This window comes from Hyperoodon ampullatus (assembly GCF_949752795.1).
Source record: "Hyperoodon ampullatus genome assembly, chromosome: 17".
Lineage (NCBI taxonomy): Eukaryota > Metazoa > Chordata > Mammalia > Artiodactyla > Ziphiidae > Hyperoodon > Hyperoodon ampullatus.
This window is the reverse complement of record NC_136930.1, coordinates 57,381,157-57,401,292: the sequence shown is the minus strand read 5'-3', so window position 1 is coordinate 57,401,292 and position 20,136 is coordinate 57,381,157. Positions and strand designations below refer to the sequence as shown.

The window sequence follows — 20,136 nt, the reverse complement described above, 5'->3', positions numbered from 1 at the left end:
TAAGATTACTTTAGGATATATCTGAAAAATCAGATGGGGGTTGTTGCTTCTTGGCCTAAAGCAGGTAGCAAATAAGCACATAGTTGGGATTTCAACAAATTTTTCTCTCCTTTTAGGGACAGATCATTCCAATTAAGGCCAAACACCTGAAGAACCACAATAAAAACAATTTCAATTTTCATCTGCTTACAACAATAGAGAAGTTAACTGTTTTCTCATTCTAACTTCCTTGGGACTCAAACTAAATTTTAAAAGTTGAGCTGAAATGGTAACTTATATGTTTAATTTGTACCACAGATGGACTGAACTTGGTATTTTCATCTGCAAAAATGTTTAGACCTTTCATTTTCTCCTAAAAGGGTAATGAAATGAACAGAACAACCACTGATTAAATTTAGAAATTTATTTACAAAACTTAATTACTTTGCTTTTAAAAAACAATTCTTCAATTCATGAAGATTAACCAAAAACAAACCCCATCAAAGTTTATTACTACCATAATCTTTCACAGAATCAATAGCTTAAAGAAAAACCACCAACGAATGCTTTCATGTAAAACCACAGTGTAAAAAATAGAAACTTTCATTCTAGTGACTAGAATAAAAGCAGATAAATAATCTTCTTTAAAGGGAAAAAATACTTGAGGGGAAAAAATGGTATAACGTGTAATGCTGGAAATTTAAATATCAGTTTAGTTCCTCATTGCTAACATGGCATTTATATCCCAGATGAGATTTCGTAATTGATCCATAATTTGCTTCAGCTGTTGATTCTTCTGTTTGAGTTTCTGTAAAAACAAAAGAATTTATCAAAAATGTTTCATGAAATATATACCATGAAGGTAGAAGACTAAAATGGCATAAGTTAGAACCCTAATGATCCAGACAGAAGTTAAGCTAATTTCCTTAAGGCAGAAGGTCTCAATCCTTTTCTGGCTGCAAACATTTGCTGCAAGGCATGATGAATTCTAATGCAGCCCCCAGAGGCCTACAGCTCCATCCCCCACCTCCCTTCACTCCTCCACTTCTACCACCAAAGAAAATAAGCTAAATATTTACTTGTTATAAAACCTAAGTACATAGGTTTTCCAAGAGGCAGTGTAGCATAATGGTTAAGAACACAATCTCTAGAGCCAAACTCTCTGGGTTTATACTCAGCTCCTTCACTAACTAAATATATGATGTTGGCCAAATTACTTAAGCTCTCTGTCCCTCAGTTTCCACAACAGAAAAATGGGGATAATAACTGAACCTACCTCATAAGAGTTTTTATGAGGATCAAAAGATTTGATTCATGTCAAGTGTTAGAACTGTGCCTGGCATACAAGTAAGCATTCAACAAATGTTACTGGTAGCCACAGAACATAAACCGTCAATATAGAATATAAAGTATAATAAAAATGCAATGCCTGATGCAATTGGTCTTTCAAACATGTGGCAGAAGGCACTGTTTGCTCTCAGCGTGAACTGCGATCTAATGCTGAAAACTGAAGACAAGATGGCACAGCCCTGATATAATCTTCTTTGTAACTGAGGTTTGCTGGATGCCCTGAATGCACATGGCAGGTGTCTCTGTATCTCTAGATCTGGGTTTCTACTAGACTACAGTTTGTAAACTTCTTTTTAAGCATCCTTTCTTCAAAACCTATGTAGTAAATGTCTGTGTAGATAAAACAAGATAAACATAGAGAATTTCAAAGTGCTTACTACTTATTATAATAATCATTACTATTAAGTAACCTCTTGGAAACATTACATTTGGAAGTAATATATTTAGTTAGATCATTTTAAAGATACTATATTAAAATACCTCCAGATGGGGGCTTCCCTGGTGGCGCAGTGGTTGAGAGTCCGCCTGCCAATGCAGGGGACGCGGGCTCGTGCCCCGGTCTGGGAGGATCCCGCATGCCGCGGAGCGGCTGGGCCCGTGAGCCATGGCCGCTGAGCCTGCGCGTCCGGAGCCTGTGCTCCGCAATGGGAGAGGCCACAACAGTGAGAGGCCCGTGTACCGCAAAAATAAATAAATAAAATAAAATAAAATAAAATAAAATACCTCCAGATCAAGTAGTACATGTTCATTATAAAGAGACCTAAAAATCTTAAATTCTTATTGGAAAACAGAAAAGCAGTTTAAAGAGACTTCAATATTAATTAAATTTAATTCATATTTGAAAAGAGAATTAACACAACACAGTCAGATTAAAACATATGACCGTAGAGTACACAGGGTAAGCATACAGTATTCAGTACCATAAAGCTCACTTTAACATAGTTTTGGGGGAAAAGATACTATTAGTACTTTAGGTACTCAGTCTCCTTGTTCAGTTTCACATGCCCGATCTTCTAAGTTCTGTTGTCAGAAGTATGTGTCATCCTAGAGACCAAGAAACTTCTGCCAGCAATCAAGGGTGGCAGCAAAAGAGGAATATACGAATAAAGGTGTATATTGGGAGGTTGAAAACCTCAGTCCCAGTTCTGACTTTGCCTCTAACTTGCTATTTGATCTTAGACAAATTCCTTGTCCTCAGTTTTCTTCTGCAAGAAATTGGATTATATAATCTATTAGGCCCTTGCCAGTTCTAATTTGTTTATACCCATACATAAGGTGAAAATCAGTTACACAGACACATGTAATGAAAACCAGTAAGCTTAGTTCAGGGAACTAATTCAAGGCTTCAAAATGATTCAGTCAGCTGCCCTTTTCCACCAAGCCATCATTCCCCTAAGCTGTGAGAGACTTCAGCTACCATGATTCCCGGCTCAATTCTCATTTTTCAGGAGGAAAGTAGAGAAGAGCAACTGAATAAGAATAAAAGGAAGAGAAAGAATATGAGTTGATTTTTTAAAAATTATTTGAATTAGTACCTTCTGACATATCTTGAATATGGTCACTTTAAAAAAATTCAGAACTTCTCTTTGGAATGGAATTCTTAGCCTGTAACACATTTTGTTCCATAAATATTTACTGGGGGTATATTATGTGCTCAGCTCTGGGTTAGGCACTGTAAGGGAAGAAAAATGAGTAAGAAACGGTCCATTGCCTTGAAGAAACTCAGCATGAAGTAGGAAGAAGATACTGCCCAAACGACTAGACCATAACCTGGTTAAGGCAGATGGCAGGGGAAAAATATCAGATGCTGTGGAACCCCAACTGGTAGGGTCAGCAAACAAGGAAAATATTTTTGTTTGGGGTCTAGAAAAGTTGGTGGTGAGCAAAGAGTGGAAGGAAGGATAAATTTGGTCTTGTTAGTAGATAATGGGGATCCATTAAAATTCTTGAAGAAGAAGAAATATGATTTAAACTGCAATGAAAAAGGTTAACTGGGCAAATGTGTGTGATGGGTTCTCCTAAATAACTTCAATAGTGACAAATCTGTATCCATGGAAAAGGAGAAAGAGAAGGTATTTAAGTTTTTGAAACAGTTGAAGACCACTCAAAGGCCAAGTCTGGTGAATGAAGCTTAGTGATCACATTTTCAGTATAAATTAAGGAGTAACTAGAAGTAATAAAATTATATTCTTGAGTGGTTAAAAACAGACTTTCAAATCAATATCAAAACAGAGGTTACAGATGGCTCCCACAATGGTTACATCACTGGAATAAATGCTACTTTCAAGAATACTCATTTGGAAATATAAATTCTGATATACTCATTTAAAAAATTTAGCATCATTAACTCAAATAAAGTAAGAGAACTAAAAAATGTGGGATATTTTCAAGGTAATATTCAACTCTAGGGAATAGTAAAACTTTTTTTAAGTATGATATGTCATAAGGCATTTGGACAGTTTGTCTCAAAGAGGCCACAAAGTTTTAAATTAAAAGAATTAGCATACAAGTAAAATACCTAGAGCCAAAACACATCAAGAAAATATCAGCAGCAAAGCTGACAGGTATGCTTATTAGTGGTTAAACTGTAAGTAAAATTTCATGACATGATACAGGATTTAATATATACAATCTTGCCACTGATTGATTTTAACAGAGGTTGACAGCTGCTGTTATCAAAATCCATCATCTGTGCCTAATTTGTTACATTAACAGGTGAATGTGTAAGTAGAGTAGATACTTAAAAAAATATGTTTATGCTAAGTCATACCATGTAATTTACTATTCATACAAAGGCTGTGACAATTGGTCAAAAATGCTTTAACTTTTAACTGCCTGAACTCAATTATATGTCAACTCTGTAAAAACTACCCACATATCTCTTTGTTTCATTTTACCATTAACAATACTTGTAAGCAAAATAGAACTCATTCTGATATCCTTAAAATATAGTCTCAAACAAGTGTGCATCCTTTACTTGGGTGTTAAGGCTTATGGATTCAAGGACATATGAAAAGAAAATGAAGTATTTTAAAAAGCCAAAAATTTGACTATTAAAATTAGGCCATTCTTCATCTGATGATTTATATCAAATACTGATTACAAATTTCATGCCCCAAAGTTTCATGCCACTATGGTAGGCATCAGTGATATATATGTTGTTAGAAACCAGACTGACCATCAATATGTTCTGTACAATTTCAAGTACACAGTGATATTCAGCTGACCCTTAAACAGTGTGGGGGACTGGCTCCAGGACCTGCCGCGGTACCAAAATCTGAGGATGCTCAAGTCCCACAGTCTTCCCTCTGTATCCATGGTTCTGCTTCTGCAGATTCAGTCAACTGCATATTGTGTAGTACTGGAGTATTTTATTGAAAAAAATCCGCATATGAGTGGATCTGCATATTTCAAACCTGTGTTGTTCAGGGGTCAACTATAGTTGAAAAATTAACTCAATTAATTTAAACTACTTTTAATAGCATCTGTGTGATTATGTAATTAGGCCAACATTTTACCATCTGAAGGTGGCTATTTAAAATAAACATATTTTTCACAGAAATACTCAGGTATGTGTGCCATTAAGGCAGAAAAATATATATCAATTGATCATGAGTTTACTCAGTGTTTTAAAATTTTTCAATTATATTTTAATCTTATATTCTAGAAGGGAGGTACAAAGTTGGAAGAAGTGGGGGAAAAGAAAAAATAAAATACCTTAGTACCACTAATTATACATAAGATAACTTGGTTAACAGTCAGAATATGTATTATATAAATCCACTTTGGTTTTTCAGCTGTTAACTTTATTCTCTTCTGCCTTTTTTAGGGGAATTTCAATTTGAGTTAACCAAATTTTAGTCCTCTCCCTCTTTATTTTTTTTTGTTTGTTTGTTTTTGGTTTCTGTTTACTGCTTAATTCTCCAGTACTGTCTCAAACTATAGTAACAATTCCCAGGAAGTAAGAGAGAGCCATGAGGCCAATCAAATGAATACTTCCTCTGCCATTCAAGAGAAGATATTTTCTCTCTAAATTCTCTTAAGAAAAAAATTCCCATGGAAATATAGGGCTAAGCTTTAAATCTGTTTAATTTAAAACATGTATGGATTCTTTCCTCTTTGTAATAATCTTCAGTTCAATACTATGTTAACTAAAACAAGTTTTATCCCAAAGTTAGAAGTATGTACAACAGCAAATTCAACAGATTCAAATGGTTTATTCAAAATCAAAACGAGTTCTCAAATGCCTGAAGTATAAATGGGAACACAGAATTTAAAATATGGGCTTTTATTCCATAAATAGATGAATGTTCAAAAATACTACTTTGTGCATTGAAATAAGCCTGCTGCAGATAAACACTGCAGACTAAACACGTGTTTATCTTTTCTTTTTTCTGAAACCCTAATAAAATGGCAGGAGAGGAATGAAAAAGCTATAAATCCATGTGGAGAAAAATGATCAGAAAGGAGACAACAGTAGATGTCAGGTGTCACATTTTTTTTTTTTTTTTTTTTTTTTTGCGGTATGCGGGGCTCTCACTGCTGCGGCCTCTCCCGTTGCGGAGCACAGGCTCCAGACGCGCAGGCTCAGTAGCCATGGCTCACGGGCCCAGCCGCTCCGCGGCATGTGGGATCTTCCCGGACTGGGGCATGAACCCATGTCCCCTGCATCGGCAGGCGGACTCTCAACCACTGCACCACCAGGGAAGCCCAGGTGTCACGTTCTAAGAATGAAAAGTAGAAGGGGAGCAATAAATGACATGGGAGGAAACTACTGTACAACCCAGATGGATGCAGGAAGGATGCTGGTGAGAACGGGCTGATCCTCCACGGAGAACTGGAGACAGGTGCCATCGCAAAGTCAGCACGTGAGGCCCAGGGGGCAGAAACTGGAGGGAAACAGCTACAGGGACTAGGGAGGGCCCCAGGTGCTCACTCCCACTCCTCACCAACAGGGGGCTGAGTACCCTCTCCCATGTCCTGTCCCATGTTTCAGGGAACGAGAGGTTTGTTTCCTATGAAACTGAACCAGAACAGCTGGGGATTCAGTGCCACCAGCACAGCAGATGGCAAGAAGACATGAGACTATACTCTATGTAGGGCACTGGAAGATTCTTCTCTGAAGAAATGGAATAGCCCTAAAGAAAAAAAGCCTCAGTAAATGATAGTTGGGGGTCCCCCCAAAGAGAAGAGCCAACTTGCTTCCAAATCTCGCTATGATGAAGCCAACTCACAAAGCCTATGATAGGCTTTCTGGTGCTTCCCTCCCAAATATATATGGCTCATGTTTAAGCATCAGATGCTCACCAGATCTTTTAGAGCCTCCATCTGCAAAGACAACAAAGCATAACAGGGGTTGGCAAACTATGGCACGTAACCTGTTTTTGTAAAGCTCATGAGCTAAGGATGGTTTTTACATCAGAACAAGGACCATGGGCTTCCCTGGTGGCCCAGTGGTTAAGAATCCCTGCCAATGCAGGGGACATGGGTTTGAGCCCTGGTCCGGGAAGATCCCATGTGCTGCAGAGCAACTTAGCCTGTGCACCACAACTACTGAGCCTGTGCTCTAGAGCCCATGAGCCACAACTACTGAGCCCGTGCGCCCAGAGCCCATGCTCCGCAACAAGAGAAGCCACCGCAATGAGAAGCCTGTGCACCGCAAGGAAGAGTAGCCCCCGCTTGCCGCAACTAGAGAAAACCCATGCACAGCAATGAAGACCCAACATAGCCAAAAATAAATAAATAAAATAATTAAAGAAAAAAAAAAAAGAACGAGGACCACATGTCTCACAAAGCCTAAAATATTTACTAACTGGTCCTTTAAAGTTTGCCAAACTCCTGTATGAGAAGATTATGGAAGAATACCTTCTAATTTCTGAGGGAACTTAATTTACAACATAGAATTTTATATCTAGCCAAACGATCAACTGGACAGATATGTGAAGGCTAAAAACTTAAGTCCCTGCATTCCTCCTAAAGAAGCCACTGACGTATGGACCTTACCGAGGGAGAAATAAACCAAGAAAGAGAAAGATAGGAGATTGAGGAAATAGTGAAACCAACAGAAGAGGTGAAGGAAAGCCCCAGGGCAATGGATGAACAGCAGGCCTAGGGAGCATTCAACCCAGACCTGAAGAGATTGGGAGGACTCGGGGTGGGGGTGGGGGGAAACCTGTAAGTCGTCTGATAATTTGATTCTAGAAAGTTGGAAAACAGTACTGAGGTGCGGCCACAGATGCATAAAGAACTAACCAAAAATTTTCAAAATTACAGAACTATTAACTTTAGGAAAACAAAATAATTATTCGAGGAAATGTAATTCTAGTTTACTATGTGGCTTAGCGATAAGCAGTATTTATGTGCCATAATAATATGAACACAGAATATTTATTGAACCCCAATTATGACAACTGCATTGAAAGGACTGGGGGAAGGGAAGTATGTAGGTGGGTCCAGGACAGAGGCTGTACAGAGAGCTACATCCTCATGTGGAGAAAGAAATACTTTTATACATCACAGTCTTGGTATCAATTACATCCTTTACTTAAAATTCACAAAATTCTACGTCAATAGCTAGTAAGAGTTTTTTGATTACACACATCTCAAAGTATTACTATAGTCTGATTATATGATAGGTCTTTAAAAAAATCAAGAATAGGTTATGACTAAACCATCAGATTAGGAAACAAAGAGGAACTTAGAGAAATGGAAAGTGAAGTGAAACTTACCTTTAGAAAAATTACATCTTTCTGAAGTTACACAAGCTTCCCCCCGCCCTCCCCCTGACACCCCCGCAAATATCATAATATCTTCTGTGGTAGAGAACAAACTATATGTATGTCACATGTGGTACTCTGAAATCAAAGTTACCATCACAATTGTGTTTTATTTATATATACATTTCATTGTATTTTATAAATAATATCCTTACTATAGAGAAAAATAATAGAACACATCCATTGTGAATTAATATAGATTATCAACAGAAACATGTAACACTTAATAAATGAATGTCTTATATCTCTGTACTACCAAACACCACTTATTCTTCAAGATTGAAGTTAAAAGTTCCCAATCCCCTCCTAATCCCCTCGTAATTTCCTACTGTAAATTGTTTATGCTTATTACTGTCAAATTTGCTGGAACTATTCTTCTTAATTTATATTTCACCTCTTAAAAATTGTTTTAAATGTTATTTTAGAAAAATATATCCATCTTTTTCTTTTTTCCTGAGTTTTGATATACATTTTTCTTTTAATTTTCCAATATTTTGTTTTGCAAGTCTTATTTTCAACTCTGAAATTCATTTTGACACATGGTGTAATGTAAAAGCTAGCTTAATTTTCCTCAAAAGTGTCTCTTTTTAAAGACTAATTTTCCACACAATCCCTCTTATGTCATATTAAATTCTCATATACAATAGGAAGACTTTTTCTGGCTATTATTTTACTAATCTATTCTTGTGCTGGTATTTCACACTTAATTATTGTTTTTACAATATACTTGATATCACGTTTTAGTTTTTGAGGCAAAGAGTTCTTTATTTTATTACTCTTATAGGAGTTGTTTTATATATGTATTTTAGTATGCTCTCAAGAAAAAAATTCCAATTTGCATTTTATTTGGATTTATTTTTTGATTGGTATTGCACTAAAATCTTACTAGTTCTGTGCAGTTTCAAGAGAATTCATATTTGGATTTGGACTGTTACTGTTTAGAATAGTTATTGCCCATATAAGAACTTAATGTGTTCTTTCAACTATCCAAAACTTCTTTTATGTATCTTAATAAGTGTAGTTACATATTACATGGAAATAATTCCTAACTACTTAATATTTGTTGCAATTGTGAATATGATCTCATATTCTAATTTCTTTATGGCATTATAGAAAAATGGTATCAATCTTGTATTAAGCTCTTCTTTCAAACACTTACTGACTCATTAATCAATGAGCTTCTTTGAGCTTAAGCTTGAGTTAAAATGTTATGTACAAGCTTAAGGAACTTAACAGATTTGTACATAATATTATAACCCCTGTTTCCTAAAGTTTATTTCTGTTTCACTGGCTGTAACTTCTAAAATAGTATTAAACACAGTGGTGTAAGGCATCCTATTTTATGCCTATATTTCATCTCAATGAAAAATGTTGGCTATTTATCTGAAATAAGTTTTTTTTTAAAAAAGACTATCTTGTTAATAGTTTTAAGCATTCTTTTTTTCAATTTAATCTACTGATATATGTAAACTGAGTCATCCTCCTCTACCTCAGAAAACCCTCTGTGGCTGTGGTGGATTAATTAATACCCTGATGAATTCTATTAACTAGCATTAAGAATTTCAGGAGTGGGGCAGGAGGTGGGAGCGTGTATTTGTAAGCGAAGGAGCGAGATTGGTAGTTTTATTTACTGTGCTATTTGTTAGGTTTTGGTATCCATGTTTCCACCACAGAATGAACTGACAACATTCCTTATTTCCCTATGTTTCTAGAGAACTATCTGAACATTATCTTCTGAACTTCTCAAAGTACTCAGCAATAAATTCAAGTTAGGAACTTTTGGGGGGTGGAGGGTGGGATGGGGTAGTGCTCTGATAACTCAATTTCTTATTCAGCTGTTGAGACATTCACCTCTCCTACTTGTGAATTTTTATCATTTGCTGCTCCAAATATGCTCTAAGCTAGAGAGCTGCAATTCTGCCTAGAAAAGAAAAAAGTAAATGGGTTGTGACTGAGTGCCTATGAGGCTTTTCTAAGAGCTTTACTGCCTGAATTCTGTGATCTCTCTTCCGACTATTCAGATGGCATTTCTGCTTACCTTTTAGTCCTGGGTGGTACTCTAAGTAGGTTAAATTTGTCACAGAAACAACGTCAGGTAATTCTATAATTCAAATTATGTTTTTGAGTTACACAGACTCCCTTGTAATTTGTATCAGTAATTTGGAAATATAAAACACACAGACTAGCAACTCACTTTATTGACCTCAGCAATTTCTCGCCTCTCTTCACCGGCAAAACGAGGCGGGCCAGCCCGGTCATCATTCTTTGAGCCATCTTCTTCCACGTATGGAATGAGTTGCTGGGAGTGACAGACAAAAGTTAAAAAAGTCAAACATATGACACACAATTTCCAATTATACTGGTATAGATAATGCATCCGATTAAGATCACTTTTTATGCTTTTCTCTTAATAGTACAAAAATGTATTTTAATTCAAATGACGGCCTAAAATAAAAGCCTTAGAAGTCTATCATTTCAGTGCACTCTACACATTAGCTTTTCAGATTTCTTTTGCAAAACAGTCCTTTTAGCAAAATTAGTTGTCACATGTAATTAAGTAATAGCCTACTCAATCAGCAAATATTTAATTGGCAGATAGTGGGTGAGGAGACACTGCAAAAATAATGACAAATAAGATAAAGTCCTACCCTTATGAAATTTATAGTTCGTTGAGATGGAACAGGCTTTCCTTCATCTATGCTAAAAAAAAGGAACTTCATGGATGTGTATTATATAAATGTCCTTTACTTGCTATCTAGTATCTGTGCAGATTTCTAGATGTCTTTTAGTTGGGAGAAAGTTATTTTGTAAGAGAAGAAAATTTATATAGCAATGAAACTTCTAGCAGGATTATAATTAAATACGTATGATTTGTGATGAAGTTTATTTGATGAAGCCTCTTGTAGATGTGACAGAGACTTTAGGAATTATCTAGTCCTTCCATCTTTTAATACCAGTGCAGGAACAGGACAGAGGTAAATAACTGGTACAGTCAGGAGTCAGTCTGCCCAAACTTCTATGAATTCTTGGGACAAATATAAACTTGCCCACATTCACAGCTACTTTCTTCCTTTCCTCTCTCCTAATGCAAGCAGAGTGGTCCTTCCTCCTGAAGACACTTAGTCTCCATTCCTGTGCCCTGATTTCTCTGCCCTCCTGTCTTCATTATTGATTTCCCCCAACCTCACCCTACCGTTTTCTTCCTTTTTTATCTAAACATGTTCTCCCATTTGGAGGAAAAAATCCCTAACCCTCAACTCTATCCCTCCTTCCATTTACTGCTTTCTTCTCTTGCTTTTAATCTAACCTTCTTGAAAGATGGATATCCACTTTCTGGCTTCAGTTCCTTATTTCCTGTTTAATCTTCAGTTCACTGTGATCTAACTTCTTGTTGTTACCTTTTCACAGAAGCTCTGCTCAAATATACCAACAATTAATCTGGTGGACAGTTTTCATTCTTTATTTTCCTTGACTTCTCTGCAGCATCTGTCAATGTCAACCACATTTCCCATCTTCTACATCTCTGACCCCTTCTTTTCAGGCTGTATTGCAGTTTACTCTTTCTCTGTTCACTCTTTACATGCTGATCACTCAAACAAGAAAGCAGTGATCACGGGAAACTGTTCCTTTTATGTAAAGAGAGAACATCCAAACCTTCCCAGCTACCTTTGGTGGCAGACATATAACTTGTCAGCAGGAAAAGGGCACCTATAAAAATATCATATACCTAGTTAACTAAAATATATCTATGATCCGAGATTAAATTTAAAAAATATTTAAAAACTAGAGTGATGCCACTAAGATAATTTAAATTAATAATGATAAAAATAGTTATAACCTTTTATCCGTAAAGAACTTACACGAAAACCACTTTAAAAGGATTTTACAATACTATTAATATGCCTACTAAAACATCATGCACTGATTTAATTAAAATGAGACACTGGAAGCAATAATAAAAATTGCCACAGACAACCCTCTCCTCCCAACAACAAAAATTTACTATCAGCCTGGATGTTAAAGTCTACTAGAAATTATTAACATGAAAAGACAGTAATAATTCTATGCATATATATATATATATATCACAATTTCATCTTCTCTAGTCAAAGGCAAAACCAGTATGTTTCATAATCTGGAAATATGGTGAAAACAGAAGAGAGAAAGGAAAAAATTACAAATGTCCTGAGACTATCTTAGACTCATCCTCCCTCTACCCCTAAAACTTGCCTCTACTGGAATGGGATCCATCCCTCCACAGTTTTCATTGCATTTATCATAGACCAATCTCAGCTTCCTGAAGAGAATAGAGAGTTGGCGAAGATGATCCTGTAGCTTTGCTAACCGGTCTTGATACGTTCCAGTATGGTAAGTGACACCATTTGGCAGCTTCTCAACAAAAAAACAAAAATATAAGGTAATGAAAATCAAGATTTTCTTTAAGTAAAGCTAGCAAAAAGAAACAATCTTTAAGCAATGCATAAAAGCTGTTCCTCACAGTTAATCAAGTGCAATTTTAAGAATTTAAGAGTAAATACATGTTCATTTATTAATTGGCTCCTTGGCATACTGTAAAGCAGCTCTAGAAAAGACTTTGTGATAAGGCTGTCTGATCAGTTGAAATGCTTTCCACTTCTAACTTTTGATTATATTTATATCACAGCTTTGTATTATAACTTTAAAAAGAATACACAATTTTAATATCACTTACTATTATATAAAGGCAGCAAGCTTCTGAACTCAACCAGGAAGTTAAAAACAAAATACAATTTAAAGAAAAAGAAGAAGAAAAGAAAAAAATTAAGATCAGGACTTTTCAGCAGAAGAAAAAGAAGAGTATGCTGCCACTGTTGCAAAAATAATCTCAAAATACCTTAAATTTGGTAAGATAATTAAGATCCTCAAGGTATGCATTAAAACATAAAGCTGTCACCAAAAGTTTTACTTTAAAAGGAAATCAATAGCAGGAGATAGGTGCAAATCAATCTGTACTTGAACATCATTAATAAATTATTACAAGTAACTGCTATGATCATAACCCTGTGTTGGATGCTTATATGTTTTTAATTCAGGAATTTTATCAAAAGCCAAAAATATATACTGAAATGACAAAAATCACAGATAAATGGAAAAACTACTACCTATTTAGAACTAAGTGCACCTTTTGTGCAGTGCTGAAACTCACAAACAAAATCTTCCTTTCTCTGTACATCTTAACAGTATTTTATTCCCACAATTTGATCTGTGAAATCATCCTGAAATTAGAATTAACAAAATTTGTACCATGTTTTCTAGTATACCAGGTAATTTCATTACAAGCACTCATACATACACTTACCCTGGGGAATAAAGTGACTTAAAACCAAGACCCAAACTACTGTCTAATAGCTAGAAGATCAGTCCAGTCTTTCTAAACCTCAGTTCATCCTTTTTTTCTTTTCTAAACAGATGAGGTAGGAATGCAAAAAAAAAAAAAAAGAAAAGCCTGATAGAGTGTTCAGAGAAGAAAGAAAACAAGACACACTATTGTTACAAGTAGGTAAAACCATAAACACTAAAAAAAAAAAAAAAAGACTGTAAAGGCCTATATGTAGTTGTTAAAAGGTGTAATAGTTGATAAAAGATGTAATAGGAAGGTAGGCTTAATAATTCATTTTCTTCTTTTCTCTCATTTCCAAATTTCCTGTAATGTTATGTTTATAAGTTAAGGAGATGGATCTTCTGAAATTCTTCGAAATGAGTTTTATTAGGATTTTTGGAAATTCTCAAGAATTAAAACATTCTGAGGATTATATCTCAAATAAATGTGATAAAAGTACCAAGGACTGAATTAGTCAAAACAGTTTAAAGGAGAAAAGCATTATAAGAGTTCACCCACCAGTACAATGTAGGATTTCTCATGACCTTTCAATTTATGAACTTTCACAAACATTAACAAATAAGAGAAAAGTTTCAAAGGGTCTCTGCTTTCTTGTTTGGGTGATAATAAGTATAATGATTACATCTTGCATACAGAAGCAGGCTCTACCTTTATTACGGTACTGACTATGGTGAGTACTTTGCCCATATTTTGTACTTAATAAAGACTAGAAGCAACTGACATTTATATCCCTGTATTTAGTATAGTGCACACACAGAAAGTTTTGAAGTACAGTCTGTATTATTTTACTTTCATGAATTATTTTTTCTATAAATGGACACTTAAAATTCGCTAAGAATTCTGTGTTATGCAAAAGAACTCTTGATAAATCCTTTCATAAAGGAAAACAAAATCCTTTGAAATACAAAGAACCACCTTCCTCAAATTCACCCTCTTAGCAAGTTTGGGTATTAGTTTTCACATAGAGCATCAGCTTCTCAAAGAAGGGAGCAATTAATTCATTCAAAAAATTTACTTTTCATGTGTCAGGCACTGTTCTAGAAGCTGAGGTAGAGCAGTGAACATGAGAGAGATAAGTTTCCTATACCATAGAGTATAAGTTATAATAGTGCCTAGGAGCTCTTGGGATATACTATACAATGTAGATGTTTAGCTAACAAGCTCATCAGTAACCATCTCACTAGTGAATACTGAATATATGTAAATAAATATGTGATCATACCACTAGATACTAAAAAGGCATTCAACTAAATTCAACATCCATTCTTAAAACAAATATAAAACTCTTAATAAAAATTCCCCAACACAATAAAATACATTTATCTCAGTTAAAAAGTCAGCACCATGATTAATGTGGAAATATTACAAGCATCTGCACTAAAGTCAGGAACAAAACAGGATGTCTACAAAGACCACTAATACTACCAGTGAACACTGTTCTGGAGGTACTGGCCAATGCAATCAGAGAAGAAAAAAAAGTTGAAATATTAAAAAGCTGTGGCATAATCGTCACTATTTACAAATGATATAAAGTACTACTATCAATAAAGGAAGTCAAGAGAGAGATGGGTACAAAATTAATACACAGAAAACCATAGCTCTTCTTTCATATATAAAAACAAAAGAAAATGAGAAAGGAAAAGGATCCCATTTACAACAGCAAAGATAAAATATCCAGATAAAATATTTGACTTAAAAAATGTCAAGATAAATATGAAAACTTAAAATACTTCATAGAGACACAAAAAAGGATATTTTGTGTTCTTGGTTAATAAGACTCAACATCATACCAATATAAAGTCTCTCTAGGTTAAATCAACCAAATAAAAGCACTAACAGGATTTTCTCAGAACTATTAAGGTGATTCTAAAGTACATGTGGAAAGATAAGCAAGAATAGCCAAGGCAATTTTGAAAAATAAGTGTAAATACTTTATAGAGCCTCAATAAATACAAGAAAGTTTGCCATTACTACATAAAAGAAGGCAGCTAAGTGGAATAGAGCATCCATAAATTGATTCGTTTATATGAAGTAGCATCTGAAATCAATGGAGGAGGAAAATGAATTATTCAGTCAACCTTTTGGAAAAAGTAAAGCTGGGGCCATGCCTTACACTTCATACTAGGATAAATTCCATACAGATCAAAGTTTTAAGTATAAAAATTGAAACAAAACTGAATTTTTCCTGATTTTGGAGTGGGGAAGGACTTCCTAACTTAGACATTAAACCTAAAAAGACTGATAAATTCAGCTACCTTAAAAATATGTATGGCAAAAGGTAAGCAACAGACTGGGGGAAAAATACTTGCAAGTTATATCATACAGAGCAAGTTTTTCTAATATGTAAATAGCCAAGTCTTATAAGTTGAGGGAGAGGGTAAAAAAGACCAAAAAAAAAAAAAGATAGAAAAATGGTCAAATAATATGAACAAGCAGTTAACGGAAAAGGAAACAAATGATTCATAAAAATATGAAGAGATGCTGGAACTCATTAAGACTAGGAGAAATGTAAAGTAGATTTTCACCTATCAAATGATCAAAGGTCCAGAAATATAATTTGCTGTGTTAGTCTCAGCCTGATTGTTGGTCAGGAAATGGTAGCATAAGCTGGTACAACTCCCATGGAGCACAATTCATCATAATTTATCTAATTACAGAAGCACAAAGCCACTTCTAAGAATTATCCTGCAGGTATACTTGAGCATTTATGTAGGAAGGTATTCACTACAGTATAAGAGAGAGAGATTAAAAGCCCTTCACTAGAGGACTGGCTAAAGAAAGCACAGTATGTCCATGCAGTGGATTACTATACTATACACCTTAAAAGGAAAAGGATTTTCTGTATGGATATGAATAAACTCCAAAATGTACCAAATGAAAAAAGCAAGGTGCAAAATGTGTATAATATACCAGTATTATCTGTGCAAAAAGGAAGGAAATGAAAGAATATACATATACGTTTGCTTAAATATGCACAGACTATCTGGAAGGATATATTAGGATAGTAATAAAAATCAATAATAATCATCACCTGTGGAGAGAAGTTAGCTAGCAGATAGTGACGGGAGGGGCAATGTTCACTGTAATGTCCTTTTTTATTTATGAATTCTGAATGTATTATATATTCAAAACAATTTTTTTTAAGATTTAAAGCATAACAAAGAGAACCAAAGCAATACTTTCTTATGCAGGGAATCTTAATCTGGGATCTAGCGATCTTTAGGGAGACACCTGTTAACCCCCTGAAATTTTATTCAAAATGTTTACATGTGCATTTTTCTCAGAAGAGAGTCCATAGTTTTTATTAGCTTTTCAAGAGGCTAAAGGACAACTAATAAAGAACGATTTCTCTAAAACAAATGCTCAGAAATAACCTCAGCAGTTGATATTTATGGCACTTCATCCTTCTAGATTAATAATATAGAAGATAATTTTAAAAATTTGAATACTTAAAAGGATGCATTAATAAATAGCTTATATATAGTCTTGTTTGTACCACTTCGCAGCTTTTTATAAATGAAGGAGCACATTGTTGCTTCATTTCCAGCCAATTATGATATGGCCCACAGGGTCTTAGAGGAGTTAAATCCAGAATTCACAATATAAGAAGCACAAAGAAATAACTATTGTAGTCCCTTACAAATTGGTTTTGAATATATGTCCACATGTAATCTAGTTATTAATAATACTTTTTTGAAAGAGTTCAGTTCTTTCAGTGTCAGTTATGGATGTGTATTATGTCTCTGTTAATAGTACAAATTGTTTGACAGCAAGTTAGTATTATAAGGGGGTTAGTAGGACGAGCTACCAGTCATGTGTGATGTTGGGTAAAGTCTTCTCTCTTTAAGCCTCAATTTCCTTAACTGTAAAATAGGGATAAAAATACTTCTTAGAACTGTTCTTATAACAGTATACCTGACCAAGGAAAGTACTTGATAAATGTTAGCTATTAGCTCTACTTGTCCAATACAGCAGGTTGAAAATAAAATATTTGCTAAATTCTGAGATCATTTAACCCATACTTTAATCATCTTATATATTAATCTATTAATTTTTTAAAACAATTGCCAAAGATTTCATATCTTCTCTTGGATTCCCTTTGTATTTTATTTCACACTGGCTTTATTGACATGGTCTTAAAAGATTTCCATACAACTGCATTACTTCTAGAATCAAGAAGAAAAAAAACCCTCAACCATTAATAAAAAAAAAAGGCAATAAAACATTCTTTAGTGCACCAATTGAAATAAGAGTTCTAAAGTTCTAAGAGTCTGAGGGCCTGGATTCAAATTTACCCTATACTGACTAGATTTGGACAAGTCACTTCACCTCTCAGAATCATAGAATCCTTATCCATAAAACAAGAATGATATCCACATCACATAGTAGTAAAGATAAGCATTAAAAATGGGTTAGCAAGGGCTTCCCTGGTGGCGCAGTGGTTGAGAGTCCGCCTGCCGATGCAGGGGACACAGGTTCGTGCCCCGGTCCGGGAAGATCCCACATGCCACGGAGCGGCTAGGCCCGTGAGCCATGGCTGCTGAGCCTGTGCGTCTGGAGCCTGTGCTCCGAAACAGGAGAGGCCACAACAGTGAGAGGCCAGCGTACAGCAAAAAAAAAAAAAAAAGTGTTCGCAAAATGGTGCTGGAATAATTGTATATCCAAATGCAAAAAAAAAAAGCACTCAGATCCATATCTATCATTATATAAAAAATTAACTCCATGCGGATCATAGGCTTTAAAATATCTGTTCTTCAAAAGGCAATATGAAGAGAATGAAAAGCCACAGACTGGGAGACAAAACAAAGACATACAATACAGAAAAAAAAAGAAAAGACATACAATAACAAGTGCTGGCAAGAATGAAGAGTAACTAGAAGGCTCAAGCACTGCTGATGAAAATGTGAAATGGTGCGGCCACTTTGGAAAAGTTTCTTAAAATGTTAAACAGACATTTCCCTTATAACCCAGCAGTTCCACTCCCAGGCATCTATCTACTTAAGAGAAATGAAACACATGTTCACACAAACATTTGTAGCTGAACACAAATAGCAGTATTATTTATAAGAGCTCCGAAGTGGATACAACCCAAATGTCCATCAACAGATGAACAGATACGCTAATTGTGTTATATTCATACGGTAGAACACTGTTCAGCAATGAAGAGGAAGGAACTACTGATATATGCTGAGTGAAAGGAGCCTGCAACAAAAATCACAGTGTATGTTATATGAAACTCTATAAAATGCAAACTAATTTACGGTGCCAGAAAGCAAAGCAGAGATTGGCTGTGGATGGAAGGCCAAAAGTAAAGATTTAAAAGGGGCACAAGGAAACTCTGTGGGGTGATGGATGGTTTCACAAGTCCACACGTGTCAAAACTTTAAATGCATTGTACTGTACGTCAATTATACCAAAATAAAACTGTTTAACAAAATGCTTAGCAGAATCTGAATTCAACACCTTGGACCCTCAAAAAGTATTCTGTGGGAAAATATGAGATTAAAATAATCCCAAGAGCATGGCGGAATGAGACTCACCTCTACCTTCAAAGATACAAGAGTTCGCCTAGAAACCTGAGAACCCGGTCGAATATAGAAAATGTGGCTTCAATCTTCCAGAAATCCGGCCTGGAAAACATCACCTCCACATCTTGGGGACAGACACATTATTGGGGAACGCTTCTGAGTGTAAATTGGGGCGACCACATACTCGAGGTTTGGCCAGGGCAGCCGCGTCGACGCCCAGGGGCCCCACATAACATTTAAACCAGCAGCCCCTTCCCTCGCAGAAACATCCCGCTTTCTCCACGCACGGCCACGACCGGAGCCCTCCTTCCTTCCCACCTGCATGTTCCTCAGGAGCTGGAAGATCTCCATGGTGCGGTACACGATGTCCTGGACCGTCTCCTGCCCGATCCGGCAGAGCGATGCGGTGTTGACCTCCCGGGCCGCCTGCTGGGCCTGGGGCCCAGCGAAGGGCCCGGGCGCCATCCCCGACGCAGCCAACGGAGGGGTGGACATGGCGTGGCAGCGGCGTTAGGTCAGCAGGGCTGCAGAGTAGGCGTCAGGGGGTCCGCCCGACGCTGGGCGGTCGCTGGCCTCGCGTGAGCAGAAGCTTCTAAGATTCGGGCGGTCTGTTTTCAACACAGCTGCCGTGACTTCCGCCACCGTGACGTAACACGTCATCAAACGTCACGGGGACTGCGCCCTCGGCGGGGTCCCTGGGAACCTGTGGCAGCGCAAGGTCGGCCGGGATTGGACTGGACGCCCGGACGGGGCGGGCCGGACGGGTTGAGTAGCCAATCAGCAGCTGCACTCTAGCCAGAGGGGGCGGTGCGCGTGGTGGAAGGCCGGGGGCTTTCCCATCACTTGGTTTCTCAGTCTCAGCCAATGGTTAGAATTCTTTTTTTTTTTTTTTTTTTTTTGCGTTACGCAGGCCTCTCACTATCCTGGCCTCTCCCGCTGTGGAGCACAGGCTCCGGACGCTCAGGCTCAGCGGCCATGGCTCACGGGCCCAGCCACTCCGCGGCATGTGGGATCTTCCCGGACCGGGGCACGAACCCGTGTCCCCTGCATCGGCAGGCGGACTCTCAACCACCGCGCCACCAGGGAAGCCCTAGAATTCTTGATAGAAACGCTTACTTCGTCT

General features: G+C 36.6%; 1 protein-coding gene across 3 annotated transcripts; it reads right to left on the bottom strand.

The window, feature by feature from the left end:
• Positions 1-394: 394 nt before the first annotated feature.
• Positions 395-19,508, bottom strand: MED30 (mediator complex subunit 30; the record flags this gene model as incomplete). 3 transcript variants are annotated; one of them, XM_079722264.1, is made up of 5 exons in its annotated part: positions 395-787; positions 6,637-6,657; positions 10,300-10,404; positions 12,336-12,494; positions 19,332-19,508. In XM_079722264.1, 5 exons carry the CDS (start codon positions 19,506-19,508, stop codon positions 692-694), a joined length of 558 nt encoding a protein of 185 aa, XP_079578390.1. In that variant the 3' UTR covers positions 395-691. The 3 variants fall into 3 exon arrangements, with proteins under 3 accessions (XP_079578390.1, XP_079578389.1, XP_079578391.1); XM_079722263.1 differs by lacking the exon at positions 6,637-6,657; XM_079722265.1 differs by lacking the exons at positions 6,637-6,657; positions 10,300-10,404.
• Positions 19,509-20,136: the final 628 nt, after the last annotated feature.